The sequence below is a fragment of the Entelurus aequoreus genome, linkage group LG03, assembly GCF_033978785.1.
Source record: "Entelurus aequoreus isolate RoL-2023_Sb linkage group LG03, RoL_Eaeq_v1.1, whole genome shotgun sequence".
Lineage (NCBI taxonomy): Eukaryota > Metazoa > Chordata > Actinopteri > Syngnathiformes > Syngnathidae > Entelurus > Entelurus aequoreus.
The window spans coordinates 83,629,797-83,655,724 of NC_084733.1; the positions used below are offsets into that span (position 1 = coordinate 83,629,797).

Sequence of the window (25,928 nt, forward strand, 5' to 3'; positions counted from 1 at the left end):
TTAGCATGCTAGGATAAGAGACATTAGCATACTTCCGAGATGGCGCCATGGTTTTTAGGTTCAAACATAAAAAATTAGCTAAAAAGTTAGGATAAAATGTTAGCATATTTCCGAGATGGCGCCATGCTTTTTGGGTTCAAACATTAAAAATTAGCTAAAAAGCTACCATAAAATATTAGCATGCTAGGATAAGAGACATTAGCATACTTCCAAGATGGTGCCATGGTTTTTAGGTTCAAACATAAAAAATTAGCTAAAAAGTTAGCATAAAATGTTAGCATATTTCAGAGATGGCGCCATGATTTTTAAGTTCAAACATAAAAAAATGAGCTAAAAAGCTAGCATAAAATGTTAGCGTATTTCCAAGATGGCGTCATGATTTTTAAGTTAGAACAGAAAAAATGAGCTAAAAAGTTAACATAAAATGTTAGCATATTTCCAAGATAGCGCCATGATTTGTAGGTTCAAACAGAAAAAATACCTAAAAAGCTAGCATAAAGTGTTAGCATATTTCCAAGATAGCGCCATGATTTGCTAAAATCTACCATAAATGTTAGCATATTTCCAAGATGGCGTCATGATTTTTAGGTTCAAACATAAAAAAATTAGCTAAAAAGCTAGCATAAAATGTTAGCATATTTCCAAGATGGCGTCATGATTTTTAGGTTCAAACATAAAAAAATTAGCTAAAAAGTTAGCATAAAATGTTAGCATATTTCCAAGATAGCGCCATGATTTTTAGGTTGAAAGAGACATGAAGACGCTAAAAGGAAAAAGAGTGTTTTGAACAAGTTTGCAAACAGTCATGGAAAACCACACTTTATAAACGTCAACAACTTCTATCCACAGCAATCATTTTTATTAGCATTTTATTATCTTATTGAGAAAAATACATTTGTATTCATTTATCTATTCAAAAGTGCGTAAAAGACACAGTGACTACTACCCACTACTGACACCAGCAGGAACAATTGAGTACTGCACAAAAACAAGATGCCTATTTAAAACAGGATGTCCACACTTTTTCCACTGAGGGCCTCAGACTGACAAACTAAAGGATTTTGCTAGTTTTCACTTTCAAAACCAGTACAAATTTCTTTTTCAAAGAACCCTAAACACAGAAAAATGAACAAAATGAGCTAAAAATCTAGCACGCTAACAGTACTCTGCTAACATGCTAACGATACTTATTTAGCGAAATACCAAAATAGATTAGTCTGAGGTGTATTCCTGCCAAATTAGTTTAAAAAAATAACTAACATGCTAATGTTAGCATGCTAAAATGCTAACTATTGTGTGTCGAATACCAAAATATATTAGTCTGAGGTGTATTCCTGCTAAATTAGCTAAAAAAAAATAATGTAGCATGTTAATGTTAGCATGCTAAAATGCTAACTAACGTGTTGAATACCAAATTATATTAGTCGGAGGTGTATTCCTGCTAAATTATCTTAAAAAAATAATCTAGCATGTTAATGTTAGCATGTTAAAATGCTAACTAAAGCGTGTCGGATAACAAAATATATTACTCTGAGGTGTATTCCTGCTAAATTAGCTTAAAAAAAATATCTCGCATGTTAATGCTAGCATGCTAAAATGCTAACTGTAACGTGTGTCGAATACCAAAATATATTACTCTGAGGTGTATTCCTGCTAAATTAGCTTAAAAAAATATCTAGCATGCTAATGTTAGCATGCTAAAATGCTAACTGTAACGCGTGTCGAATACCAAAATGTATTACTCCGAGGTGTATTCCTGCTAAATTAGCTAAAAATAACAATCTAGCATGTTAATGTTAGCATGCTAAAATAATAACTACCGCATGTCGAATACCAAAATATATTACTTGGAGGTGTATTCCTGCTAAGTTAGCTTAAAAAAATATCTAGCATGCTAATGTTAGCATGTTAAAATGCTAACTAACACGTGTTGAATACCAAAATATATTACTCCTAGGTGTATTCCTGCTAAATTAGCTTAAAAAATATCTAACACGCTAATGTTAGCATGCTAAAATGCTAACTAACATGTGTCGAATACCAAAATATATTACTCTGAGTTGTGTACCTGAAAAATGTGTTAAAATGCTAGCCTGCTAATGTTAGCATGCATCAAGTACCAAAATACGACTGAGGTGTACAACTACAACATTAGCACACAAGAAAAAGCTAGCATAATAACATTAGCATGCAAACAGGTATCGTTCGTCAAGTAACAAATATACACCTGCAATATTTGCACAAAAAAAAACTAGCATGCTAATATTAGCATACTTTGGACACCCCTGGTTTAAAAGCAGGATTGCACTAAAATAATACAAATGTGTTTCATTTTAGCAGCAGGAAGTCTACAGGCAAACACAATTTGAGGAAAAAAAAGACTTTGCAAAAGCTACAAAAAGCTGCGTTGTTCTAAAAGTACACACATGAACAATTAAAGTGCTTTTAAAAAGTCAAAGCTTAAAAAAAGAGTGAAATATATGTTTTATTCATTTGAAAATTGAGATGAATAAACTCAGAATGTGAATCTTTGGGCAACTAACGATTCAAATTGATTCCGATTCGATTCAGAATTGTTTCTTGATTTAAATCGATTCCCGCATTGTATTATTTGCTGTAATAATTATAACTAGAAAAATTCCAGCGGAAATTTTGATGGCCATTTTTAGGTTTAAATATACGATATTAGCTAAAAAAGCTAGCCTAATACATTAGCATGCCGATTTAAGAGACGTTATCATACTTCCGAGATGGCGCCAAGTATCAAAATCTATGACTTTTTGGGTTTAAATGTACATTAGCTCTAATGCTAGCATAAAATGCTAGCATGCTTATCTTGGCATGCTGATATAAGAGACGTTATCATACTTCTGAGATGGCGCCAACTATCAAAATGTGTGATTTTTTAGGTATAACTGTACAAAATTAGCTAAAAAGCTAGCATAAAACATTAACATGCTAACATTAGCATACGAATATACAGATACTTGTAAGATTGCGCCAAGTATCCATGTCCACGATTTTTGGGTGTAAAGATACAAATTTAGCTAAAAAGCTAGCATAAAGTGCTAGCATGCTAACATTAGCATGATGACATATGACAAATTAGTGTACTCCTAAGATAGCGCCAAGTATTAAAATGCACTCGTTTTTAAATGTAAACATACGAAATTAGCTGAACAGCTAGCATAAAACGTTAGTCTGCAGATGTTAGCATATTTCCCAGATGGTGCCGAATACATAAAAAACATGATTTTTAGGTATAAACACACAAAATTAGCTAAAATGCAAGCATAAAATATTAGCATGCTAATATTTTGTTTGATGTTAACGTATTTCCAAGATTGCCCCAAGTATGCAAATCCATGATTTTTGGGTGTAGACATACACATTTAGCTAAAAGGCTAGCATAAAATGTTAGCATGCTAATGTTAGCATGATGATATACGACAAGTTAGTGTACTTCTAAGCTATCGCCAAGTATTAAAATGCACTAGATTTTAGGTATAAACATACACAAATAGTTGAAGAGCTAGCATAAAACGTTAGCATATTTCCAAGATAGCGGCAAATGTCAAAAAGCATGATTTTTAGGTTTAAACATAAAAAATTTGCTAAAAAGCTACCATAAAATGTTAGCATGTTAAGATAAGACATGTTAGCATACTTCGAAGATGGCGCCATGATTTTTAGGTTTAAACATAAAAAATGAGCTAAAAAGCTAGCATAAAATGTTAGCATATTTCCGAGATGGCGCCATGATTTTATAAGTTTAAACATAAAAAAAATTGCTAAAAAGCTAGCATAAAATGTCAGCATATTTTCAAGATGGCACCATGATTTTTAGGTTCAAACCTAAAATAATCAGCTAAAAAGCTAGCATAAAGTTTTAGCATATTTCCAAGATAGCGCCATTATTTTTAGGTTCAAACACAAAAAATTTGCTAAAAAGCTACCATAAAATGTTAGCATATTTCCAAGATAGCGCCATGATTTTTAGGTTCAAACATAAAAAATGTGCTAAAAAGCTAGCATAATGTGTTAGCATAGTTCCAAGATGGCGACATGATTTTTAGCTTTAAACATAATAAATTTGCTAAAAAAACTACCATAAAATGTTAGCATATTTCCGAGATGGCGCCATGATTTTTAAGTTTAAACATAAAAAAAATTGCTAAAAAGCTAGCATAAAATGTCAGCATATTTTCAAGACGGCGCAATGGTTTTTAGGTTCAAACATTAAAAAATTTGCTAAAAAACTAGCATAAAATGTTAGCATATTTCCAAGATAGTGCCATGATTTTTAGGTTCATACATTAAAAAATTTGCTAAAAAGCTAGCATAAAATGTTAGCATATTCCCAAGATAGCGCCATGATTTTTAGGTTTAAACATAAAAAATTTGCTAAAAAGCTAGCATAAAATGTTAGCATATTTCCACGATCGCGCCATGATTTTTAGGTTCAAACATTAAAAAATTAGCTAAAAAGCTAGCATAAAGTGTTAGCATATTTCCAAGATAGCGCCATGATTTTTAGGTTCAAACAATAAAAAATTAGCTAAAAAGCTAGCATAAAGTGTTAGCATATTTCCAAGATAGTGCCATTATTTTTAGGTTCAAACAAAAACATTTGCTAAAAAGCTAGCATAAAGTGTTAGCATACTTCCAAGATAGCGCCATGATTTTTAGGTTCATACATTAAAAAATTAGCTAAAAAGCTAGCATAAAATGTTAGCATATTCCCAAGATAGCGCCATGATTTTTAGGTTAAAACATAAAAAATTTGCTAAAAAGCTAGCATAAAATGTTAGCATATTTCCAAGATCGCGCCATGATTTTTAAATTCAAACAAAAAAAAAAAAGCTAATAGCTAGCATAAAGTGTTAGCATATTTCCAAGATAGTGCCATGATTTTTAGGTTCAAACAGAAAAATAGCTAAAAAGCTAGCATAAAGTGTTAGCATATTTCCAAGATAGCGCCATGATTTTTAGGTTCAAACTGAAAAAATGAGCTAAAAAGATAGCATAAAATGTTAGCATAATTCCAAGATGGCGACATGATTTTTAAGTTTAAACATTAAAAAAAAGCTAAAAAGCTAGCATAAAATGTCAGCGTATTTTCAAGATGGCGCCATGGTTTTTAGGTTCAAACATAAAAGAATTTGCTAAAAAGCTAGCATAAAGTGTTAGCATATTTCCAAGATAGTGCCATGATTTTAGGTTCAAACATACATTTTTTTTTTGCTAAAATCTAGTACAAAATGTTAGCATATTTCCAAGATAGCGCCATGATTTTTAGGTTCAAACATACATTTTTTTTGCTAATATCTAGCATAAAATGTTAGCATACTTCCAAGATAGCGCCATGCTTTTTAGGTTCAAACATACATTTTTTTTGCTAAAATCTAGCATAAAATGCTAGCATACTTCCAAGATAGCGCCATGATTTTTAGGTTCAAACATAATTTTTTTTGCTAAAATCTACCGTAAAATGTTAGCATATTTCCAAGATAGCGCCATGATTTTTAGGTTCAAACATAATTTTTTTTGCTAAAATCTACCGTAAAATGTTAGCATATTTCCAAGATAGCGCCATGATTTTTAGGTTCAAACATTAAAAAAAATGAGCTAAAAAGCTAGCATAAAATGTTAGCGTGCTAGGACAAGAGACGTTAGCATATTTCCAAGATGGCGTCATGATTTTTAGGTTGAAACAGAGCAAAGGGCTAAAATGCCATAAAAGTCCTGAAGAGGTGACTTCCTGTGGGACCACCATCTGCTTCCTACGTCTCTGGGATGGCGGCGGTAACCATGGCGACCGTCTTCTTGTGCTGGCTGGAGATGAGGTGGAAGGCTTCGTCGCGGTTGGCCATGGCTCCAAACACCAGGGGCTGGCGACACACACACACACACACACACACACACACACACACACACACACACACACACACACACACACACACACACACACACACACACACACACACACACACACACACACACACACACACACACACACACACACATCAAGATGGACGCTGCAGTATGGCCTACAAGGTCTCACCTTCTGGGTGGAGGGCGTTGCTATGGAGATGCCCATGCCAAAGCCTTGGAGGACGGACAGGACTTTGTACTGGAGGGGGGCAGGAGGGGGAGGGGGGGAGGGGGGGGAGATAGGACTTGACTTTGATGGTGAAGAAGGAAAGAAGGAAAGAAGGAAAGGAGACTAGTCATTACCTTCTGGATGTCCACGATGTCCAGCAGCTTGATGACTTTGTTCCTCTTGGAGGATGAAGACCTGGAGCACTCGAAGCACAGGTGGCTGACGGTCAGAGGGGGGGGGGAGGGGGAGGGGGAGGGGGGTTAGTAGTAAATACTTCCTAGTATTTAGTAGCACTTGACTGAGTACTTCAGTGTTTGTACTGAAGTAGTATGTGTGAAGTACTTCTCTGTGACGTAGAGCACGCCATGACGGATGTAGTCTGTGGGCGTCTTCTTGTCACGGTTAATCAGGCAGCAGCGCCAACCTCCCTCACACGCTGCCAACACAACAACACTGGACTATTAGCAATATTACTATCAGTAGTAATACTAGGAGTATCATTACTATCATTAGTAAATAAATAAATGATAAATGGGTTATACTTGTATAGCGCTTTTCTACCTTCAAGGTACTCAAAGCGCTTTGACAGTATTTCCACATTCACACACACATTCACACACTGATGGAGGGAGCTGCCATGCAAGGCGCCAACCAGCAGCCATCAGGAGCAAGGGTGAAGTGTCTTGCCCAAGGACACAACGGGCGTGACTAGGATGGTAGAAGGTGGGGATTGAACCCCAGTAACCAGCAACCCTCCGATTGCTGGCACGGCCACTCTACCAACTTTGCCACGCCGCCCCATTATCATTATTAGTGTCATTATTAGTAGTATTACTAACATTATTAGTATCATTATTTGTGTCATTATTAATGTCATTATTAGTAGTATTACTAACATTATTAGTATCATTATTAGTATTATTATTATCATTATTAGTATCATTATTAGTAGTATTACTAACATTAGTAGTATCATTAGTAGTATTATTATTATCATTATTAGTGTCATTACTAGTAGTATTAATATCATTATTAGTAGTATTAGTATCACTATTAGTAGCAATACTATCTTTATTAGTAGTATTACCAAAATTATCAGTAGTATTACCATTATTAGTATTAATATTAGTGTCATTAGTATCATTATTAGTATCATTATTAGTAGTATTACTAACTTTATTAGTATCATTATTTGTGTCATTATTAATGTCATTATTAGTAGCATTTATTTATCATTTATTACTAACATTATTAGTATCATTATTAGTATTATTATTATCATTATTAGTGTCATTATTAGTATCATTATTAGTAGAATTACTAATATTATTAGTATCATTATTAGTATTATTATTATTATCATTATTAGTGCCATTATTAGTATCATTATTAGTAGTATTACTAACATTATTAGTATCATTATTATTATTATCATTATTAGTATTATTATTATCATTATTAGTGTCATTATTAGTAGTATTACTAACATTATTAGTATCATTATTATTATTATCATTATTAGTATTATTATTATCATTATTAGTGTCATTATTAGTAGTATTACTAACATTATTAGTATCATTATTAGTAGTATTACTAACATTATTAGTAGTATTACTAACATTATTAGTATCATTATTAGTAGTATTACTAACATTATTAGTAGTATTACTAACAGTATTAGTATCATTATTAATATTATTATTATCATTATTAGTGTCATTATTAGTATCATTATTAGTAGTATTACTAACATTATTAGTATCATTATTAGTGTCATTATTAGTAGTATTACTAACATTATTAGCATCATTATTAGTATTATTATCATTATTTGTGTCATTATTAGTATCATTATTAGTAGAATTACTAACATTATTAGTATTGATATTATCATTATTAGTGTCATTATTAGTATCATTATTAGTAGTATTACTAACATTATTAGTATCATTATTAGTATTAGTATTATCATTATTAGCAGTATTACTAACATTATTAGTATCATTATTAGTATTATTATTATCATTATTAGTGTCATTAGTATAATTATTAGTAGTATTACTAACATTATTAGTATCATTATTAGTGTCATTTGTATAATTATTAGTAGTATTACTAACATTATTAGTATCATTATTATCATTATTAGTGTCATTAGTATAATTATTAGTAGTATTACTAACATTATTAGTATCATTATTAGTGTCATTAGTATAATTATTAGTAGTATTACTAACATTATTAGTATTGATATTATCATTATTAGTGTCATTATTAGTATCATTATTAGTAGTATTACTAACATTATTAGTATCATTATTAGTGTCATTAGTATAATTATTAGTAGTATTACTAACATTATTAGCATCATTATTAGTATTATTATTATCATTATTAGTGTCATTATTAGTATCATTATTAGTAGTATTACTAACATTATTAGTATCATTATTAGTGTCATTAGTATAATTATTAGTAGTATTACTAACATTATTAGTATCATTATTAGTATTATTATTATCATTATTAGTGTCATTATTAGTATCATTATTAGTAGTATTACTAACATTATTAGTAGTATTATTATCATTATTAGTGTCATTATGAGTATCATTATTAGTAGTATTACTAACATTATTAGTATCATTAGCGGGGTTCAGTTGGGCGGGGTTTGGTGGTAGCGCGGGGTGTATATTGTAGCATCCCGGAATAGTTAGTGCTGCAAGGAGTTCTGGGTATTTGTTCTGTTGTGTTTATGTTGTGTTACGGTGCGGATGTTCTCCCGAAATGTGTTTGTCATTCTTGTTTGGTGTGGGTTCACAGTGTGGCGCATGTTTGTAACAGTGTTAAAGTTGTTTATACGGCCACCCTCAGTGTGACCTGTATGGCTGTTGACCAAGTATGCTTGCATTCACTTGTGTGTGTGAAAAGCCGTAGATATTATGTGACTGGGCTGGCACGCAAAGGAAGTGCCTTTAAGGTTTATTGGCGCTCTGTACTTCTCCCTACGTCCGTGTACACAGCTGCGTTTTAAAAAGTCATAAATGTTACTTTTTGAAACAGGTACCGATAATTTCCGATATTACATTTTAAAGCATTTATCGGCCGATAATATCGGCAGTCCGATATTATCGGACATCCCTAATTTTTATCCAATATAGCTATTATTATTGAATATAATATTTTTATTTATTTATTAGTATTATTGAATATAATTATTATCCAATATAATGCTTATTAATAAATTAAATAATAGTTACATTCAGTAATGAATATAATGATTGTATTTATTATTATTGTACATAATCATTTTTGCATGTATTATTATTCAATGCAATAATTATTTTGTATTATTCTATATCATAAATATCAGTGTATTTATTATTATTACATATAATTATTTCTGCCGTATGTAATTTTATTGAATATAAGTATTTTTATTATTGCATGTATTATTATCCAATATAATTATTATTATTGAATATAATTATTATTATTGGAAATAATAATAATTATTGAACGTGTTATCCAATATAATGATTATGAATATGATTGTATTTATTACTATTGAATATAATAATTATTTTTGCATTTATTATTATTCAATGCAATAATTATTTTGTATTATTATTCTATATAATAAATATTAGTGTATTTATTATTATTACATATAATTATTTCCGTATGTATTATTATTGTATATAAGTATTTTTATTATTGCATGTATTATTATCCAATACAATTATTATTATTGAATATAATTATTATTATTGGAAATAATAATTATTGAACGTGTTACCCAATATAATGATTATGAATGATTGTATTTATTACTATTGAATATAATAATTATTTTTGCATTTATTATTATTCAATGCAATAATTATTTTGTATTATTATTCTATATAATAAATATTAGTGTATTTATTATTATTACATATAATTATTTGCATATGTTTTATTATTGAATATAAGTATTTGTATTATTGCATGTATTATTATCCAATATAATTATTATTATTGAATATAATTATCCATCCATCCATTTTCTACCGCTTATTCCCTTGGAAATAATAATAATTATTGAACGTGTTACCCAATATAATGATATTGAATATGATTGTATTTATTACTATTGAATATAATAATTATTTTTGCATTTATTATTATTTAATGCAATAATTATTTTGTATTTATTAATATTCTATATAATAAATAGTATTGTATTTATTATTATTACATATAATACTTGTTTGTGTGTGTATTATTATTGAATATACTAATTGTTATTATTGTCACCTGTCAGTGGAAGCTCACTCTCTGGGAGGTTGAAGACCTCATGGAAGGCTCCTCTCTTGATGGTGAAGGACTTTCCTGCTCCCATGTCCTCCCCAGAAGGAACCTGAAGACAACAAAGGGGACTTAACAAGAACCAGAACCGGGCTGGAAGGTCCATTAATGACGTGCACGCCTCCAGCGGGTGCTTCGCTTGTGTCACATGACCACAACACAACCTTACCTGGTCACACTCAGACAGCTAGGAGAGAAAATACAAGTCAGAGAGATGGCAAGACAAAAAACCAGCGACGTGGACCAGCCTGGACCAGAACCAGGTCACCTGGTCTTCGCCAGTTTTGAGGACTGACCCGTCGGGATAGCGAGGGGTCGCCACGCTCCCTCAGCTGCAGGTCTGTGGGCAGGCTGGTCCACACGATGTGAGCCGTGTCGTAACGGTCCCGCAGTTTGGGACAGCTCCTGAAGATGAAGTTGATGATGAAGAACTTGACACCCGCAACCACACCTGGAAGGAAGAACATCAATCATCATCCACATTTTTTTTCCTGTGCGTTAAAAAGAGTGAAAAACTGCTAGCAAAAGGCAGCTAACAATAGGATCTATTTTCCCCTCTAAACAGACAACAGTCCATGCGTAGCAACATTGTTATTGTAGGCGCTAACACTGAGGAACTACTTTTAGTAACACTGTGTCTTGCTCACAGAAATAGCTAGAAGCTAGCTAGCTACTGAGCGACTGAATCGCTCAATGATGAATTGTAAATAGTCGAAGGTTGCCAACATAAGTTGAGAAGTTGGCTGTTTGCTCCCGGGCATTTTTTAACCTGAGGAGTGAGGACTAAACAGGGAACTCAAGTCCGGTGCTGAAAGATATAAACATCCCAGCGGGAGAGGACGTTGTACAGGAGGTGATTGTTTTATTATGTTCGTCTTACGTGTGTTCAGGATCAACGCTATAAAGATCTGGCTCATCAAAGTAGTCGTCGTCGTCTCTCCCAAAGTCTGCAATGATTAGCGGTAGTTGTCTTTGCGCCCAGGCGAGAAATGGCCAAAATACTTGAAGTATTACATGTTGTTATGAATGTTACTGCATGACATACAGTATATACTCACAGCGTGTATGAAAACCTTGATGGAGGTTTTAGGATTGCTTTTAATACGCTTCATAGGCAGAGTAGATCGAACCCCGGTTAGCTGCATTGTTAGCTGCCTCTTGCTAGCATTTTTTTACTACTTAGAACGCACCGAAAAAGAGAAAGACGTGTTCTTGTCGCATTTTTTTCATAGTTTGGTCGGGGGTGCGACTTATACTCGGGAGCGACTTATGTGTGAAAATATTAACACATTCGCGTAAAATATCAAATAATATTATTTATCTCATTCACGTAAGAGACTAGACGTATAAGATTTCATGGGATTTAGCGATTAGGAGTGACAGATTGTTTGGTAAACGTATAGCATGTTCTATATGTTATAGTTATTTGAATGACTCTTACCATAATATGTTACGTTAACACACCAGGCACGTTCTCAGTTGGTTATTTATGCCTCATATAACGTACACTTATTCAGCCTGTTGTTCACTATTCTTTATTTATTTTAAATTGCCTTTCAAATGTCTATTCTTGGTGTTGGCTTTTATCAAATACATTTCCCCCAAAAAATGCGACTTATACTCCAGTGCGACTTATATGTTTTTTTCCTTCTTTATTATGCATTTTCGTCCGGTGCGACTTATACTCCTGAGCGACTTACGTATACTCCGAAAAATACGGTAATAACATCATCACACGACTACACGTTATTGCTATAGTCTCGTCCGCTAACGACGTTCTCTACAGTCTTCTGATTGGCTGAAAGCGTCAAATAATTGAGTGTCCTATAGTCTGTTAAACAGGTGTGAGGGACAAGATGGCGACGTACCGATGATGAGTCCCAGCACTTTGTAAGGCAGCAGGCAGGAGGCGATGAAGAGCACCCACACAGCCACGTACAGCTTCTTGGTTAACTTAGGATCCACCCACATGAAGAGACTGCAGACACACACACACACACACACACACACACACACACACACACACACACACACACACACACACACACACACACACACACGCACACATACTGGTTATCATTTGGAATGGGGACCAAGTTTTTGATCATCACTTGTGGGGAACACCCTTTGTACAGGTTGTGGAGGCATAAAAAAATGGTGTAAAATGGCCACTGCCCAGTTAGCTCATACACGTCTTTAAATCTCTGGATTGATGAAGTAATGTGCTGATCATTCTTACTGGGGACCCTGGGGGAAAAGAGTTACTATGGTTCATGGGGACCAAATTTAAATCCTTTTGCATAATTCACACAAATTTGTACGTGACTACTGAGGACCATTTAAAAAAAAAAAAAAAGTTGTTGCTGCTGTGCAAATGTCTCACACTCAAACTAACCAGTAAACATGTTTCATGGGCCAAAGCTTAAAAATCACTTAGACATCTTCAGAATGGATCTGACTATCATTTAAAAAGGTTTCCCTTTAGGGCAGTGGTCCCCAACCACCGGGCCGTGGTCCGGTGCCGGTCCGTGGACCGATTGGCCACACAAGAAATTAAAAAAATAAATAAATAGAAAATTTTTTTTTTTTTTTTTTTTTAATTAATTCAACTAATAAAAAACACAATATACACTACCGTTCAAAAGTTTGGGGTCACCCAAACAATTTTGTGGAATAGCCTTCATTTCTAAGAACAGGAATAGACTGTCGAGTTTCAGATGAAAGTTCTCTTTTTCTGGCCATTTTGAGCGTTTAATTGACCCCACAAATGTGATGCTCCAGAAACTCAATCTGCTCAAAGGAAGGTCAGTTTTGTAGCTTCTGTAACGAGCTAAACTGTTTTCAGATGTGTGAACGTGATTGCACAAGGGTTTTCTAATCATCAATTAGCCTTCTGAGCCAATGAGCAAACACATTGTACCATTAGAACACTGGAGTGATAGTTGCTGGAAATGGGCCTCTATACACCTATGTAGATATTGCACCAAAAACCAGACATTTGCAGCTAGAATAGTCATTTACCACATTAGCAATGTATAGAGTGTATTTCTTTAAAGTTAAGACTAGTTTAAAGTTATCTTCATTGAAAAGTACAGTGCTTTTCCTTCAAAAATAAGGACATTTCAATGTGACCCCAAACTTTTGAACGGTAGTGTATATATATATATCAATATAGATCAATACAGTCTGCAGGGATACAGTCCGTAAGCACACATGATTGTATTTCTTTATGACAAAAAAAAACAAACAAACAAAAAAAAACCCATACATCCCCCCCAACCCCCGGTCCGTGGGACAAATTTTCAAGCGTTGACCGCAGCTACAAAAAGGTTGGGGACCTCTGCTTTAGGGGACCCATTTTTTTGTCCCCATACCGTCAGAGGTCCCCTAAAGGTGACTGTGTAAACACGCACGCACGCCATGCACGCATGCCACGCACACACACACACGCATGCACGCACGCCACGCCACCAATGCACGCCACGCACGCACACACGCTACGCCACCAACGCACGCCACGCACGCACGCACGCCACGCACACACACGCACGCACGCCACGCCACCAATGCACGCCACGCACGCCACCAACGCACGCCACGCACGCACGCAAACACGCACGCAAACACGCACGCCACGCCACCAACGCACGCCACGCAAGCACGCCACGCCACGCACGCATGCACGCCACGTCACCAACGCACGCACGCCACGCATGCACGCACGCCACGCCACCAATGCACGCCACGCACGCACACACGCCACGCCACCAACGCACGCCACGCACACACGCACGCCACGCACACACACACGCACGCACGCCACGCCACCAATGCACGCCACGCACGCACGCACGCCACCAACGCACGCACGCAAACACGCACGCAAACACGCACGCAAACACGCACGCCACGCCACCAACGCACGCCACGCAAGCACGCCACGCCACGCACGCATGCACGCCACGTCACCAACGCACGCACGCCACGCATGCACACACGCCACGCACGCACGCCACACACGCACGCACTCAAACACGCACACCACGCCACCAATGCACGCCACGCACGCACACACGCCACGCCACCAACGCACGCCACGCACACACGCACGCCACGCACACACACACGCACGCACGCCACGCCACCAATGCACGCCACGCACGCACGCACGCCACCAACGCACGCACGCAAACACGCACGCAAACACGCACGCCACGCCACCAACGCACGCCACGCAAGCACGCCACGCCACGCACGCATGCACGCCACGTCACCAACGCACGCACGCCACGCATGCACACACGCCACGCACGCACGCCACACACGCACGCACTCAAACACGCACACGCCACCAAGGCACGCCACCCACACACACCACGCCACGCACGCACGCCACGCACACACGCCACGCACGCACGCACGCCACGCACACACGCCACGCACGCCACGCACACACGCCACGCACGCACGCACGCCACGCACACACGCCACGCACGCACACACGCCACGCACGCACACATGCCACGCACGCACACACGCCACGCACGCACACATGCCACGCACGCACGCCACGCAAACACACACACACACACACTGTAGAAATGTGACAGGTCAACCGGGTCAGAACCGGAAGCAAAGGCGAGCTCACTTCTTGATCTTCTCCAGGACGTCGGCCATCTTGCCAAAGATGTTCTGAGGAGGAAACAAAGCAGACGTCAAAATGTCTGGCCTCGTCCTGGGTTTGTCCCAGCGAGGGTCACCTGAACTTTCTGGGCCACGTGCAGGACCAGCTGGAACTTCTCCGTGACGGTCAGGTCCTCCCTGGGAGGCTCCTGGAGAAGAGCAGCCGTAAGGTCACACAGCTGACGGCTGACAAGCGCGGCTGAGGTGTTCCTACCACGGGTTCTGAGATCTCCGGCACGATGCTCCACTGGATCCTCCAGCCCCTGCAGAGCAGCGCACGCACCATAAGAACATGACAGGTGTGCTTCTCACGTGGGCTGAATCACCTGGCGATGAGGTAATTTAAAGAGAGGCGCAGGACGGCGAGGAACAGGAACATGGAGATGGTCCATCCACGCCACGTTGCGTACATGTACATCTGCAGAGAGCACACACGCGTCAGGCTAGGCCATGTAAGAGCTTGCACAGAGCAGCTAACTGTTAGCATGTGGGAGCTAGTAGTTAACATGTGAGAGCTAGCAGTTATCATGTGAGAGTTAGCAGTTAGCATGTGAGAGCTTGCAGTTAGCATGTGGAGCTATCAGTTAACATGCGAGAGCTAGCAGTTAGCACGTGGGAGCTAGCAGTTAGCATGTGGAGCTAGCAGTTAGCATGTGAGAGCTAGCAGTTAGCATGTGAGAGCTTGCAGTTAGCAGCTAACAGTTAGCATGTGGGAGCTATCAGTTAACATGTGAGAGTGAGCAGTTAACATGTGGGAGCTAGCAGTTAGCATGTGGGAGCTAGCAGTTACAATGTGGGAGCTAGCAGTTAGCATGTGGGAGCTAGCAGTTAGCATGTGGGAACTAGCAGTTAACATGTGAGAGATAGCAGTTAACATGTGAGAGATAGCAGTTAACATGTGAGAGGTAGCAGTTAATATATAAGAGATAGCAGTATCATGTAGGAGCTGGCAGTTAGCATGTAAGTGCTAGCAGTCAACAGCTAGCATGTGGGAGCTATCAGTTAATATGTGAGAGCTAGCAGTTAGCGTTTGGGATCTAGCAGTTAATATATAAGAGATAGCAGTTAGCATGTAGGAGCTGGCAGTTACCATGTGAGAGATAGCAGTTTGGTTGTGAGAGTTAGCAGTTAGCATGTGAGCGCTAGCAGTAAGCATGTAGGAACTAGCAATTAGCATGTAAGAGCTAATAGTTAGCATATAAGAGTTAGCAGTTAACATGTAATAACTAGCAGTTAACATGTAAAAGCTAGTAGTTAGCACTTGAGAGCTAACAGTTAACATGTAAGAGCTACCAGTTAGCATGTAGAAGCTAGCAGTTAGCATGTAGAAGCAATCAGTTAGCATGTAAGAGCTAGCAGTTAGCATGTAGAAGCTAGCAGTTAGCTTGTGAGAGCTAGCAGTTAGCATGTGAGCGCTAGCAGTAAGCATGTAGGAACTAGCAATTAGCATGTAAGAGCTAACAGTTAGCATATAAGAGTTAGCAGTTAACATGTAAGAACTAGCAGTTAACATGTAAAAGCTAGTAGTTAGCACTTGAGAGCTAACAGTTAGCATGTAAGAGCTAGCAGTTAGCATGTAAGAGCTAGCAGTTAGCATGTAAAAGCTAACAGTTAACATGTAAGAGCTACCAGTTAGCATGTAGAAGCTATCAGTTAGCATGTAGAAGCTAACCGTTAGCATGTAGGAGCTAGCAGTTAGCATGTAGAAGCTAGCAGTTAGCATGTAGAAGCTAGCAGTGAGCATGTAAGAACTAGCAGTTAGCATGTGGGAGCTATCAGTTAACATGCAAGAGCTAACAGTTAGCATGTGAGAGCTGGCAGTTAACATGTAAAAGCTAACAGTTAACATGTAGGAGCTAGCAGATAGCATGTAGAAGCTAGCAGTTAGCATGTAGAAGCTAGCAGTTAGCAGGTAGAAGCTAGCAGTTAGCATGTAAGAGCTAGCAGTTAGCATGTAGGAGCTAGCAGTTCCGTTTTAGGGTTAGAGTGTGTCTATGTCCTGTCTGACTTTAAAGATCATTCAAATGTCCCAAGAGGGTTAAAAAAAACGAGTTCTGGATCAAAAAAGTCCCCTAAACAACAATTTGGACTTGCGAGGTTTAGTGTGCTTCATCAGCAGCTAGCACTCACGGTGAAGGCGATGGCCGACGTGTAGACCGAGTACCAGCTGGACAGGGCCGACAAGTCCCTCTTGAAGTTTGTCACAGGTCTGAGTCCTCTTTCTGCACACAAGGAGAAGAAGCAGGTCTGACCTGGGTTTATCTCACCTGGTGTCCTGCACACCTTCACGTTGGACAAATGTGAGGTCATTAAAGTGTGAGAAGATGCACACTCGTTACTCACTGAGACGTCTCATGTTTTCTGTCAGCCTGCAAAGACACAAATAAAACTTTTGTTATGACTATGAAACATCTTCTTCCCCTTATCCCAGGTGGGGTCGCGGGGGCAGCAGCCTAAGCAGAGAAGCCCAGACCTCCCTCTCCCCAGCTCCTCCCGGGGGATCCCGAGGCGTTCCCAGGCCAGCTTGGAGACACAGTCTCTCCACCGTGTCCTGGGTCTTGCCCGTGGCCTCCTACCGGTCGTACGTGCCCTAAACCAGGACTCCATACCAGTACTCAACGGTACCAAGTTTTGGTGCTTTTGTGTGTTCATGTGGCAATAAATGTTTGTTCTGCTTTTTCCTTATTTTTTTCAAAAGTTTCCTTAATTTTCTCAAGTTTACTTGTTTTTCCCAAGAATTTTCTTGATTTTCCCTAAAGTTGTTTTTATTTTTCCAATAGTTTACTTCTTTTTTATTAATGTTCCTTATTTTATCCCGTTTTCCATTGTATTTTCCCTAAAGTTATCTTAATTTTTCCTATATTTTCCAAATTTTTTCTTCAAAAATTAAATTTTTTTTCGTTCATTTTCAATTTTATTTTCTCAAAAGTTTTCTCCCACCAAAAATGCTTCCCTAATTTTGCCCAAAGTTTTTGTTTTAATTTTTCCTCATTTTACTAAAATAAATTATTTATTTTCCCAAACGTTTCTTTAGTTTTCCTGAAAGTTTTGTATATTTTCACAAAGATTTCCCCTATTTTTCCACAGGTTTCTTATTCCTCTTAAAAGTTTTACCTTTTTTTCCCATAATTTTCCCTTCTCTTGAAAGTTTTCCTTATTTTCCCACACGATTCCTTAATTTTTCTTAAAGTTTTCCTTATTTTCCCCAAAATGTATCGCAATTTTCCAAAAGGTTCCCTTATTTTCTCAAAAGTTTTATTTTTTTCCCCCAAGTTTCCTGAATTTTCCAAAAGTTTTCTTTATTTTTCCAAAAGTTTCCTCATTTTTAGCAGGTTTTTTTCCTATTCTCCTTAATTTTCATTTATTTTCCCAAAAGTTTTCTTTTTCGCCCCAAAACTTTCCATAATTTTCCCAAAAGTATTTATCCCCCAAAAGGTTTCCTTAAATTTCTTTAAAGTTTTCTTTATTTGTGCAATAATTTCCTCATTTTTAGTAAAACATTTACTTATTTTCTCTCATTTTAAATGTTATTTTTCCAAAAATTTTCTACCCCCCAAAAGTTCCTTAATTATACCCAAAAATGTTTTTTAATTTTTCCAAATTTTACCAAAATGTATACTACAATTTCCCAAAGATTTTCCCTATTTTTCCACAAGTTTCCTATTTTTCTTAAAAGTTTTACCTGTTTTTTGTAATTTTCCCTTATTCTCTTGAAAGTTTTCCTTATTTTTCCACAAGATTCCTTATTTTTTCTTACATTTTTACTTAATTTCCCCAAATGTATTGGAATTTTCCAAAAGGTTCCCTTTATTTTCTCAAAAGTTTCCTTTATTTTTCCAATAGTTTACTAATTTTTACCAGAGTTTGTTTCCTATTTCCCCTAATTTTCACTTATTTTCCCAAAAGTTTTATTTTTTGCCCCAAAACTTTCCCAAAATGATTTACCCCCAAAAGGTTTCCTTAAATTTCTCTAAAGTTTTCTGTATTTTTCCAATAGTTTCCTCATTTTTAATAAAACATTTCCTTATTTTCTCTAATTTTCTATTTTATTTTCCCAAAAGTTTTCTACCCCCCAAAAGGTTTCCTTAAACTTCTCTAAAGTTTTCTTTATTTTTCCAATAGTTTCCTCATTTTTAATAAAACATTTCCTTATTTTCTATTTTATTTTCCCAAAAGTTTTCTACCCCCCAAAAGTTTCCTTAATTATACCGACATTTAAAAAAAAAAAAAGTTTCCTCATTTTCCCAAAATTAATTCTACATTTTCCCAAAGATGTTCCCTATTTTTCCACAAGTTTCCTGTTTTTCTTATAAGTTTTACCTTTTTCCCCCCTAATTTTCCCTTATTCTCTTGAAAGTTTTCCTTATTTTTCCACGAGATTCCTTATTTTATCTTAAAATTTTCCTTAATTTCCCAAAATGTATCAGAATTTTCCAAAAGGTTCCCTGTATATTCTCAAAAGTTTTCTCTATTTTTCCAATAGTTTCCTCATTTTTACCAGATGTTTTTTCCTGTTTTCCAAAAAGTTTTCTTTTCCCCCCAAAAGTTTCCTTAATTTTCCCAAAAGTATTTTTCCCCTAAAAGGTTTCCTTAAATTTTTCAAAAGTTTTCTTTATTTTTCCAATAGTTTCCTAATTTCTTCCAGAAGATTTCCTTATTTTCCCTAATTTCCCCAAAAATGTTTTTCCTCCAAAAGGTTTCTTTAATGTTCCCAAAAGGTTTCATTATTTTCTTTTTACCAAAATAATTATTTATTTTTCTAAAAGTTTTCTTAATATTTCTGTGAGTTTTGTTGTCGTTGTCAGTAAAGTAGTCTGTGCCATTCAGTTAAATTTGGCAGGCCTGTCCTTTGTTGCGCCCCACAAAGTGTTAATACGGTAAGCATTGTACTTATTACACAGCAGCTGTTTGATTGTAACGTACATCTTAGTCGTAATTTTCATTAACACATTTGGAGGTGTTAAAATCGCCATGTAAAATCACTAATGCTAATCAGTAGCATGCGTATGGAATATCCCAATGTAAATTAGCATGGAGCTAGTGGAGCCTAACTTTTGAGTGCTTTCTATCAGGCATGCTTGCTTTGTTGGCATGGAAAATTACAACACGAATACGCTCGTTTACCCGTCAAGTGTTTAGTCTGCAACTAACAACGTATGGTACCGTTTGGTTTGGCGTGAATCAATACATGTTCGTGCCTATAAAAGTAGCAAATTGGGTAGTCATCCCCAGTCAAGATGGCCGCTCACCTCCTGGCACTGAGCTGCTCGTCCGGCTCCGCCACTTCCTCCTCCGGCTGGAAGTTGAAGTCCTGGAAGTCGACGCCCAAATAACGGAGGAGCCACCTCTGGAAGCGGGAGTACATGTCCTCCTTGTCTTTCTCTGCGGAGAAAATACAAGCAGAAACTTCTCCACCTCGCCAGCATTTCAACTCTGGTGCACCTGAGGCTCACCTGCGGCGCCGAGGGCCTGAGGAGGCGGGGCTATGGGAGCGGCACTGGTGGGATCTTCAAGTCTGACGTGTTGACGGAGAAGGTTGGTTTAGGTCAGAGTCGGACGTCAACTAATTTGGCCTTGAAGGCAGCACCTGCGACTCATGTCTTTGATCTTCTGCTCCAGCTCCTCGTTCCGGCAGTGCTCTTTCTCCAGCTCCTCACGCAGCGTGTCCACGCTGTACTCTTCTTCTCGGAGTTTCCTCAGCTCCTCCTCTGTGCTCACAAGGTCACGTGTCACAAAGTCATTGCACAAAGCAGGGGTGTCCATTAGTGGCCCCGAGCTCATTTTTTAAAACATGTCAAAATGAAAACTTTCTGTGTTGACCCAAATAACACAAAGCTGCCATGCAGGCTGCTCTTTTTTTTTAAATTGACCTTGCTCCAAAATGTCTTATTTTTAACACTTTTATGAGTGGGACCCGTTTGGATCCCCAGGAATTTTAGTGTGATTTTTTTTTTTTTCAAATTGTCATTTCTCAAAGAATATTTAATGAATCAAAATCAATTTTGTTATGAATTATTGACATATTTAAGGATCCAATTATTTCACATCAAATATTACACTTTGAAATATATTTTATACATTATTATTTTTATTTTTTTTCATCTTTGACACAAAGGGCATAAAAAAAAAATACATAACAATTATAGTTGAACGATGGATCGGAAGTTATTCTAGAGACTGAAGTGTTGAAAGTAAAAAAAATATTTCAAAAAAGTATGACTTATTTTTAACACTTTCATGAGTAGGACCCGTTTGGATCCCCAGGAATTTTAGTGTGATTTTTATTTTCAAATTGTCATTGCTCAAAAAATATTTAATGAATCAAAATCAATGTTGTTATGAATTATTGACATATTTAAGGATCCAATTATTTCACATCAAATATTCCACTTTTAAATATATTTTATACTTTATATTTTTCTTTGACAAAAAGGGCATAAAAAATATTTAAAAAAAGAAATAAAAACTTATTGTTGACCTATAGATCTGAAGTTGATCTCGAAAGTTGAAAGTAAAAAAAATTATAATAAAAATGCCTGACTTATTTTTAACACTTTTATGAGTGGGACCCGTTTGGATCCCCATGAATTTTAGTGTGATTATTTTTCAAATTGTCATTGCTCAAAAAATAATAACGAATCAAAATCAATGTTTTTATGAATAATTGACATATTTAAGGATCCAATTATTTCACATCAAATATTCCACTTTTAAATATATTTTATTAAAAAAAATGTCTTTATTTTTTTTGTCTTTGACAAAAAGGGCATAAAAAAAATAATAATACAAACTTATAGTTGACCGATGGATCTGAAGTTGATCTACAGACTGAAGTATTGAAAGTAAAAAAAATATTTTAAAAAAAGTACGACTTATTTTTAACACTTTTATGAGTGGGACCCGTTTGGATCCCCAGGAATTTTAGTGTGATTTTTTTTCAAATTGTCATTGCTCAAAAAATATTTAATGAATCAAAATCAATGTTGTTATGAATTATTGACATATTTAAGGATCCAATTATTTCACATCAAATATTCCACTTTTAAATATATTTTATACTTTATATTTTTCTTTGACAAAAAGGGCATCAAAAATATTTAAAAAAAGAAATAAAAACTTATTGTTGACCTATAGATCTGAAGTTGATCTCGAAAGTTGAAAATAAAAAAAATTGTAATAAAAATGTCTGACTTATTTTTAACACTTTTATGAGTGGGACCCGTTTGGATCCCCATGAATTTTAGTGTGATTATTTTTCAAATTGTCATTGCTCAAAAAATAATAACGAATCAAAATCAATGTTTTTATGAATAATTGACATATTTAAGGATCCAATTATTTCACATCAAATATTCCACTTTTAAATATATTTTATTAAAAAAAATGTCTTTATTTTTTTTGTCTTTGACAAAAATGGCATAAAAAAAATAAATAATACAAACTTATAGTTGACCGATGGATCTGAAGTTGATCTAGAGACTGAAGTGTTGAAAGTAAAAAAAATATTTAAAAAAAAGTACGACTTATTTTTAACACTTTTATGAGTGGGACCCGTTTGGATCCCCAGGAATTTTAGTGTGATTTTTTTTCAAATTGTCATTGCTCAAAAAATATTTAATGAATCAAAATCAATGTTGTTATGAATTATTGACATATTTAAGCATGCAATTATTTCACATCAAATATTCCACTTTTAAATATATTTTATACTTTATATTTTTCTTTGACAAAAAGGGCATAAAAAATATTTAAAAAAAGAAATAAAAACTAATTGTTGACCTATAGATCTGAAGTTGATCTCGAAAGTTGAAAGTAAAAACAATTATAATAAAAATGTCTGACTTATTTTTAACACTTTTATGAGTGGGACCCGTTTGGATCCCCAGGAATTTTAGTGTGATTATTTTTCAAATTGTCATTGCTCAAAAAATAATAACGAATCAAAATCAATGTTTTTATGAATTATTGACATATTTAAGGATCCAATTATTTCACATCAAATATTCCACTTTTAAATATATTTTATTAAAAAAAAGTCTTTATTTTTTTTGTCTTTGACAAAACGGGCATAAAAAAATATTTCAAAAAAGTATGACTTATTTTTAACACTTATATGAGTGGGACCCGTTTGGATCCCCAGGAATTTTAGTGTGATTTTTATTTTCAAATTGTCATTGCTCAAAAAATATTTAATGAATCAAAATCAATGTTGTTATGAATTATTGACAGATTTAAGGATCCAATTATTTCACATCAAATATTCCACTTTTAAGTATATTTTATACTTTATATTTTTCTTTGACAAAAACGGCATAAAAAATATTTTAAAAAAGAAATAAAAACTTATTGTTGACCTGTAGATCTGAAGTTGATCTCGAGACTGAAGTGTTGAAAGTAAAAAAAAATATAATAAAAATGTCTGACTTATTTTTAACACTTTTATGAGTGGGACCCGTTTGGATCCCCAGGAATTTTAGTGTGATTATTTTTCAAATTGTCATTGCTCAAAAAATAATAACGAATCAAAATCAATGTTTTTATGAATTATTTACATATTTAAGGATCCAATTGTTTCACATCAAATATTCCACTTTTAAATATATTTTATTAAAAAAAAGTCTTTATTTTTTTTGTCTTTGACAAAAAGGGCATAAAAAAAATAAAATAATACAGACTTATAGTTGACCGATGGATCTGAAGTTATTCTAGAGACTGAAGTGTTGAAAGTAAAAAAAATATTTTAAAAAAGTATGACTTATTTTTAACACTTTTATGAGTGGGACCCGTTTGGATCCCCAGGAATTTTGGTGTGATTTTTTTTTTTTTCAAAATTGTCATTGCTCAAAAAATAATAACAAATCAAAATCAATGTTGTTATGAATTATTGACATACAGTGTTTCCCATAAACTGCCAAGATACCTGTGGCTATGGGCGTGGTCACCATGACATCATCGAGTAATTTGCATAATTTACTACAATGATATGATTTTCTCTAAAAAGGCTCAAAAAATTTATACTTACTAATTAATAATAACATTTTTGTTTTAAACGTCCATCCATCCATTTTACAATATAATTACAACACTTTATGTACATATTTATATACAGATTTGAACAATAAGTTATTCACTGAAATATATTTATTAATTGTGGTTCTTACAAAAAATATATCTTATAAAATATAAAAGCTAAAATGTCTCTTAAAGCTCTACCCCTTTAATTAGTGCATACTAAATAATTTAACTTTAGCCTACTACTACAACCATATTATTTACCAGCAACATAAAGTGAAACAGAGGCAGAGGTGTCCTGCCACAGTCAGTAACAAATAAACAGAAAACAGTAGTGGTCAAATACAAAGAAGGCAACAAGAGAAGTATCCTACACTTCTCTTTTGTAAAGTAAATCTGAACAGCCTATATGGGCATCTACATCAACTATATGATTTGCCTTAGAAGCTGGACAGGACAAAAAAAAAAAAAAAAAAAGTTTTTATTTTTTTTTTAATTTGTGGCGGACGTAATTCTTTCGTGGCGGGCCGCCACAAATAAATGAATGTGTGGGAAACACTGACATATTTAGGGATCCAATTATTTCACATCAAATATTCCACTTTTAAATATATTTTATACTTTTTTTTGTCCTTTCTTTTTTTCCTCTTTGGCAAAAAGGGCATAAACAAATTAATACAAAATTATAGTTGACCAATGGATCTGAAGTTGATTTACAGACTGAAGTGTTGAAAGTAAAACTAATATTTTTTAAAAAGTATGACTTATTTTTAACACTTTTATGAGTGGGACCCGTTTGGATCCCCAGGAATTTTAGTGTGATTTTTTTCCAAATTGTGTTTGCTCAAAAAATGAATCAAAATCAATGTTGTTATGAATTATTGACATATTTAAGGATCCAATTATTTCACATCAAATATTCCACTTTTAAATATATTTCATACTTTATATTTTTCTTTGACAAAAAGGGCATACAAATATTTTTAAAAAATAAATAAAAACTTAAGTGTATTTAAAAAATGTGTGACTTATTTTTAACACTTTTATGAGTGGGACCCCTTTGGATCCCCGGGAATTTTAGTGTGATTTTTTTTTTTTTATATTGTCATCGATACTTGGCGCCATCTTAAAAGTATGCTAACTTTTTTGATTTGATCAGGTTAACGTTAGCATGCTAACAATTTAAGCTAGTTTTTTTTTTCAATTTAATTTTGTTTGTTTAACCCTTAAAATCAAGGCTTTTGAAACTTGGCGCCATCTTAGAAGTATGCTAACTTCTCTTATGTTAGCAACCTATCATTTTATACTAGCATTTTATCTAATTTTGTTATGATACTTGGCGATATCTTGAAAGTTTTCTAACTTTTCGGATTTTATCATGTTAACATTAGCCGGCTTACATTTTATGCTAGCTCTTTTATCTGATTTTTAACCTTCAAACCTAAAAATCCCGGCTTTGGAAACTCGGCGCCATCTTAAAAGTATTTTATGATGCTAACATTGCACAATAACGTTAGCATGCTAAAATAAGAACAAACTTTGAAATGGAAAACCAAAACTCACGTAAGAAGTGTTTCTCCAACAGGGTGATCTCGAGATGACCTTTGACCTCGTTGAGATCGGTTTTGGGGTCCTCCTGGAGAGCAGGAGGTGTTCCTGAAAGGACCTGGGGGACACAACGTTAATGGCGGTTTGTGCGTGTGGGGGTGCCACAGGGTTCACTAGCAAGCACCCTTCCCCCCGCCCGCCTGCGAAACTTCACAGGGCCCCGCGAGGA

At 35.3% G+C, this 25,928-nt stretch overlaps 1 protein-coding gene across 1 annotated transcript in view; it reads right to left on the reverse strand.

Annotated features, from left to right (window-relative positions):
* Positions 1-848: 848 nt before the first annotated feature.
* LOC133646990 (GRAM domain-containing protein 4-like) overlaps positions 849-25,928 on the reverse strand; it is a 28,465-nt gene continuing 3,385 nt past the window's right edge. Inside the window, exons 3-19 of the mRNA XM_062042997.1 lie at positions 25,715-25,817; positions 20,727-20,847; positions 20,593-20,654; positions 20,389-20,521; positions 17,483-17,508; positions 17,270-17,361; positions 15,466-15,557; positions 15,354-15,402; positions 15,217-15,288; positions 15,105-15,148; positions 12,325-12,434; positions 10,753-10,907; positions 10,406-10,508; positions 6,446-6,539; positions 6,238-6,322; positions 6,065-6,133; positions 849-5,891 (exon numbers count right to left, since the gene is read on the reverse strand). Of these exons, the coding sequence (XP_061898981.1) occupies positions 5,784-5,891; positions 6,065-6,133; positions 6,238-6,322; positions 6,446-6,539; positions 10,406-10,508; positions 10,753-10,907; positions 12,325-12,434; positions 15,105-15,148; positions 15,217-15,288; positions 15,354-15,402; positions 15,466-15,557; positions 17,270-17,361; positions 17,483-17,508; positions 20,389-20,521; positions 20,593-20,654; positions 20,727-20,847; positions 25,715-25,817 (1,518 nt within the window). The 3' untranslated portion in view covers positions 849-5,783. The remainder of the gene's footprint in view (positions 5,892-6,064; positions 6,134-6,237; positions 6,323-6,445; positions 6,540-10,405; positions 10,509-10,752; positions 10,908-12,324; positions 12,435-15,104; positions 15,149-15,216; positions 15,289-15,353; positions 15,403-15,465; positions 15,558-17,269; positions 17,362-17,482; positions 17,509-20,388; positions 20,522-20,592; positions 20,655-20,726; positions 20,848-25,714; positions 25,818-25,928) is intronic.